This window comes from Aphelocoma coerulescens, chromosome 8, assembly GCF_041296385.1.
Source record: "Aphelocoma coerulescens isolate FSJ_1873_10779 chromosome 8, UR_Acoe_1.0, whole genome shotgun sequence".
Taxonomy (NCBI): domain Eukaryota; kingdom Metazoa; phylum Chordata; class Aves; order Passeriformes; family Corvidae; genus Aphelocoma; species Aphelocoma coerulescens.
In genome coordinates this window covers 24870646-24876645 of record NC_091022.1, presented here as the reverse complement: position 1 = coordinate 24876645, position 6000 = coordinate 24870646, and the positions used below count along the sequence as shown (strand labels likewise).

The following is a 6000-nucleotide window of genomic DNA, read 5'->3' as shown; positions in this document are numbered from 1 at the left end:
AGAAAGAGAAAACAAAAAAACTACCGGAGAGAGGAATAAGATCTTGACCTTTCCTAATTCTCCAAATCAGCAGTAATGGAAAGCAGAAGGTGCCAGGGGAAGAGGAGGGAGGTGAGGGCCGAGCGGGCGGAGCAGCGGGCCCGGCCGGACCGGGGTCCCGCACCCGCAGCGGGTTCCCTCCTCGGGATCCTCACCACTTAACACGGGCTTAGTTAAGCGAAAGCAGAGAGAGAAATCACACACACGCAGCCCTCCCGCTGTGGTCCCGACGGGGACATTCCGGGGCAGGATCGTTTTATCCCGCCCCGACAAACCCGAGGAGAATCTCCCGTTTTCCGCCTCTCCCGGGCTGCGCGCACACGGAAATCCTCCGCGGAGTAACTACGCAGAGAGCGTCGCGGTTTTGCTCCAAGCCTTTCATCTGACATATAGAAAGCAGAGGAGTGGGGGCACATTAAAAAAAAAAAAAAAAAAAAAGGAAAAACAGAACCAAAAACATCTCCACGAATGCGTGATCAAAGCCAAAGCAAGACAGGGGAATCCGCATCTTCACGCTCCTACTCGGAAACAGCCGCCGACCAGAAAGGGAGAAGGGAAAAAAAAAAAAAAGCCCAAACCTGCAGAAAAGGATCGGGCTCCTGGAGGGCTTTGCCCGGGGTTTAGCACTGACAAAACCAACCCCCGAAAGCAGCTCCGAGAACCTGGGCTACGGAGCCTACGCACGGGAGGGGAGGGAAAGGGAAATGCCAAGTCGCCTTTTTGGCCAGGGACTCCCAAGCAGCGACTGCAACAGCTAATTATTTTCCTTTCAGTGCTCGGTTATTGCTGGTGTCCTCCTCGCCTCCCCTCCAATAAATAAATAAAACCCTCTTTTAGGCAGCGAGGCGTGAAAAATGATCCTCGCTGAACGCTTAAAAATAATGTCCCGTGAAGATCGGGGCCGCGGAGCCAGCCAGCCCCGTAATTAGGGGCCATTATCCGTCCTGCCTCGCCGAGGCAAAATTTCTCGTGAAACCCCCGAACCGAGCCCGACCGGGGCATTCCAGACCCAGGGGAGACCCCCGAGTCCTCCCCCGCCGCCCCCCACTCCGGCGGACGGGGGAGAGCCGGTTCCCGGGGGGGGCTCCCCGAGCCACACAGGCACTCGCAGGCGGCGTGAATCTGATCGGGGCACGGAACGAGCTGCGGTGCTTCAGGGAAATTCAGGGAATGGGGAAAATTCTAATTTTAGAGACGCTTGGGGTTCTTCCCCCCAAATCAAAATCCCGACGGCGCTTGCACTCGCAGCCCCCGCAGGTCCGTGGGAGCCGAGCCCAACCCTTCCTGCGTGGGTACCACGACTCCCGGTTAAGGGGGGGAATCCCCCCGCCCTCAAGTCAGTTCAGCTTCAATCCTGTCCGGCGACCGCGGCTTAAAAACCCACAATGACTCCGCAAGGCAAAAGGAGATGAAGGGAGCAGGGGAAAGGTGTCCCAGTCCCAGACGCCCCCCCCACAAGCCCCCTCTCCTGAGCGTGTGGGGGCAGGGGGCTCTCCAGGGAAACACTGCTTCCCTGCAGAGGACCCCCCTCCATCCCTTCAAACCCTGAGACCACCAACTTGGAGAACCCATTGCACCAGCGGGACTGTAGGGGCCACACGCCTCCTTCATCCCTACGGCCATCGACTGCCATTTCTTATCCGCTCCTGGCACCCTTGGCTCCTTTTCCTCCTGCACTTCACAAACAAACAAGCCAAAAATTATTAAAAATCGCTACTTTATATTAAAATAACCAGCCCCCCTTCAGCCAGGCGCACAACCACCACCCAGCCTCGCTACACATCGCTTTCTTCCCTCGGATCCAGTCTCCTCAAAGCAGGCTTGGTTATTAAAAGAGGCTGAACAAAGATAGCCCCAAGAGCAGCTATCAGCGCATTTTAACTTCATCAAAGACTTCGGGGGAGAGGGAGAGGAGGGGTCTGGCACCTTCTAGTAATGAGCTTGTCAGGAACACCCCTGCCAGAGCAATTGAACAATTTGCACACAAGCAAAAGAAAAGGAGAGGGGAGGGAGGGAGGAAGGGGAAATGCTACAAAAGCCCCTTCAATTTCCAACCATGTGCTTGGCAATCTGGAAAATAGATTCATTGGCCTCCTCTTTTCTCCCATGTCGAGTCTTGTAGCCCCTTTTGTAGGAGCTGGACATGAAAGGGAGACAACCAAGTGCCGGACACGAAGATCGCTTTTCAAAAGCAAATGTGTGTGAAGGCGAGATGTGAGACCGCTCGCTGCGGGGAGGCGGCACGTTCAGGAACAACATCAACAAACTGCGCGGAGGTTCGAGGTGGCACAGACAGGGGCAGAGGAGGGGGATAAAAAAGGGATGGGTGGGGGGAGAGAAAAGAAAAGCCGGTCCCCCCCTGCTCCCCGGCGCGCACCGCCCGGCTCCTGCTCCTGCCTGAGCCCCGGAGGGCCCCGCACAAAGCCCCGCTGCCCGGGGACCGGCTCCGTCCCCTGCTCCCTGCCTCGTACGGCTCAGCTTTTTTTTTCCTTTTTCTCCTTCTCCTTCAGCTGGCTGCCCGGTCAGAAAGGCCTCGATTCTTTCGATCAGGGTCCCTGCCAACAAACAAACCAAAGAGCCACGTTTGGTCCCTGAAATAAATAAATTGGGGGTGAGGGGGTTGAGGGGGGAGAAGTTTGGAAGAGAAGGGAGCGCTTTAAGATGTTTATTTACTCTGTAAGTTGTTGCAAAATTTAAGCAGAGATCAAGTTTCATTCGGTCATTCAAATACTGCAGGCCCAAGGGGGACGTGTGTGCGGGGGGGAAGCCCTCCAACTTATTTTCTCATGTGTCAACTTTTCCAAACAAAATAAAAGGAGCTGGGGGGGGGAAGGGGGTGAAGCAGGGAGAACCTTTTTCCCGGCCCCCACCTCCTTCCCCCGAAAACACGCGGGGTATTTTTTGGTTTTGTTTTGTTGGTTGCTTTTTTGTTTTGTTTTGTTTTGTTTTTTCTGGGAGACACCAAAATCCAAGAAATAAAAAATAAAATTAACAGGAATAAAAAAAAATATATCCGGGGATCTTTTCGCTTTTGCCGGCCCGTGGACTCACAGCGGGGAACGCCACCGTCGCCCGAGCGGTGTGTGGCAGCCCGCAGCGCTGGGCAGGGGGGCGGCGCGGAGCAGCCCCGCGCAGGCTGCGCGCCCGGCCGCGGAGGGGCCGCTCAGCCCCTGCCGAACGCCCGAGAGTCGCCGGCCCGAGGTTGGGAGCTTCTCGCTTCTCCGAGGCCCGAGCGGGGCTCTCGGCTCTCAGCGTGACAAAGGACATCGCAAAGAACGATTTGGATGATTATTTTTTTTTAACCAGGTCACAAACATTTATTAATTTACACCAACGGTGGACAAAATTCTGTTGCCTTTTCCACATCAAATTATTCACAGATTCTCTCAATAAAATAGATATGACGGATGCACAACCAGTGAAGAGTTAACTGGACTCCGCTCATTAGCTCCCGAATAATCTATATACAAATAATTACCAATACACCAAAAAACCCACGCACGGAGAGGGTGGGAAAACGGGGATTTAAAAAAAAAAATAGTATGGGAATTCTCCAAACTTCCTGACGGATCCGATTTTCTTTTAAACGTGCATTTGAATGCTTAATTGGGGAAAAGAAAAAAAGAAAAAAAAAAAAAAAAAGAAAAAAAATAAACCGCAGTCCTGAGTTTCACCGACTTTTCTTCTTCTTAAAAACAAAGAAACCTTAAACAGTGCCTTTTAAAACCAAACCCGAAGCTTCAAAGAAACTAAAAATAAGATCGGACCATTAAAACATTTTCTTTGAGAGCAGGGGAGACATAGACACACATGGCAAAACCACCCGGCAGAGAGACTTGCAGGAACGAAAACGGGCTCGCTGCGACCGGGGGCGTCCGCAACTCCCCTGGCCGCTTTCCCAGGCGGTCTGGGGGACCCCCGCGGAAAACCCGCACCTCTCAAAGGTAACATTTCTGACCCTAAGACCGTTTCGTTCTTCACATGCCCCCCCTCCGCCCCTCACAAGACGTTGCCTGTTCAACCAGCCCAGGTCCCAGCTTATGTTACGGCCACTTTATAAATACGCTTTGGCGCTTGTAGGACCAAATCGTGTTATTCTTTCCCTCCTCCCGCCCTCCCGATTTATTGATTTTTTTTTTTTTTTCCGAGCAAAGAGAGACAAACAGATCTGGATGCCACTGAGCCTGGAAATAAAGTAAAAATTAAAAAAAAAAAAAAAAAAAAAAAAAGAAAATATTTCCTACCTTAAAACACAACAGGAGGAGATGGGGGGGACACGGGGAGAGGGAAGGGGAGCAGTTTCGGAGGAGCGGGGGAGAGCTGGAAAGGGGCCGTTTGCTTCGCGACTCTCCCCCCCATCCCCCTCCCCTTCCCCAGTCCCCAGCACACTTTAAAAATGACAGCTGCTGAGGGTTGTGATTTTACTGGAAAAGTTCTGGGCCGGCTGGAGGAGCGGCTCGTGTGCCAGGCTGACCTGGGGCTGTGCCGGGGCCAAGGCGGGGCTGAGCACGGCCAGGACCTGCGCCGGGGGGCCCGCCTGGCCGGCGGGGTAGGGCGCGGCGGGCGCGACGCTGGGGTTGGTGCTGGGCGGCGGGGGCACGGCCCCCCCGATGATGTTGTCTATGGAAAAAGAGGGCCGGGAGGGGTGGTTGGTGCCGCCGCTGCCGCCGCCGCCGCCGCCGGCGGGCGAGGGGTCCGGCTTGAGGGTCTGGAGGAGGGCGGCGGGCAGGGCGGTGGGGCTCAGCTGGGGGTGGTAGAAGGACTTCCTGCAGTTCAGCTCGCCGCCCAGGAAGGAGGGCAGCCCCGAGGCGGCGGAGAAGACGGAGGCGGCGGCGGGAGGCGGCGGAGCCGGTAACGGGCAGTGCGGCGCCGGGAAGGGGAAGGCGCCCGCGGCGCCGCCGCCTCCGCCACCGGGATGGTGGTGGTGGTGGTGGGGGTAACCCTGGAGCTGCAGGCCGTAGTTGTAGCCGTAGGGTCCGTAGGCGAAGCCGGGCAAGAAAGCGGCGGGGTCGGCGGCCCCGGCCCGCAGCAGTAGCTCGGGGTGCGGCGGGTGCAGCTGCTGCTGCCGCTTGAAGCGCTTCCTCCGGCGCAGGAAGCTCCCGTTGTCGAACATGTCGGCTGACTCGGGGTCCAGCGTCCAGTAGTTGCCTTTGCCCGGGTTGCCGGGCTCCCGGGGGATCTTGACGAAGCAGTCGTTGAGGGAGAGGTTGTGGCGGATGCTGTTCTGCCAGGCGGGGAACTTCTCCCGGTAGTACGGGAAGCGCCCGCTGATGAACTCGCAGATCTCGCTCAGCGTCAGCCGCTTCTTGGGGCTCTGCAGGATGGCCATGGTGATGAGGGCGATGTAGGAGTAGGGCGGCTTCACCAGCGGGTTCTTCCCCCCCGCGCCGCCGCCGCCGCCCGCGGGCGCCTTCTCCCCGGGCGCGGCGCCGCGGGCGCAGGCGGGCTCCGAGCCGCCGGCGGGGGACAGCCGCTCCGGGGACCCCCCCATGCGCGCCTTGGCGGCCCCGCTCCGCGGCAGCGCCAGCCCCAGCGGATCGCCGCCGTCCTCCTCGTCCTCCTCCTCCTCGTCCTCCTCCTCCTCCTCCTCGCTGTACTTGCCCCCATCCTGGGGCGGGCCCACCACGTCGATATCCGCGTCCTCCACCTCGGAGAGCGGCTCTTCCTCCGGGGAGCGCTCGGACATGATCCCGCAGCCGCCGCCGCCGCTGCTGCCCAAAGTCATTGTTGTGCGGCCGGGGCGGCCGGGGCCGGGCTCCCCCCCCCACCTAGCGGCGGCTCCCGGGATGGGCCCGGGGCCGTGCCGGAGGGCTGCGGCCGCCGCTGGGACTCCGCGCCCCGGCGCCGCCGCTCCGCTCCGCGCCCCGCTCGCCGCGCCGCTGCTGGCGGGGCCGCGGTGGTGGCTGCGGGGTGGTGGCTGCGGAGGGAGGGGCGGCGGAGGGGGCGCGGGGCGGGGGCGGG

The 6000-nt window shown here is 58.7% G+C and overlaps 1 protein-coding gene across 1 annotated transcript; it reads right to left on the bottom strand.

Annotated features, from left to right (window-relative positions):
- Positions 1 to 3346: 3346 nt before the first annotated feature.
- On the bottom strand, positions 3347 to 5870 carry FOXD2 (forkhead box D2). Its single transcript, XM_069022755.1, is given in 3 exon segments — positions 3347 to 4933; positions 4935 to 4978; positions 4981 to 5870. Coding segments are annotated over 3 exon segments (1332 nt in total). The 5' UTR covers positions 5765 to 5870; the 3' UTR covers positions 3347 to 4429.
- Positions 5871 to 6000: the final 130 nt, after the last annotated feature.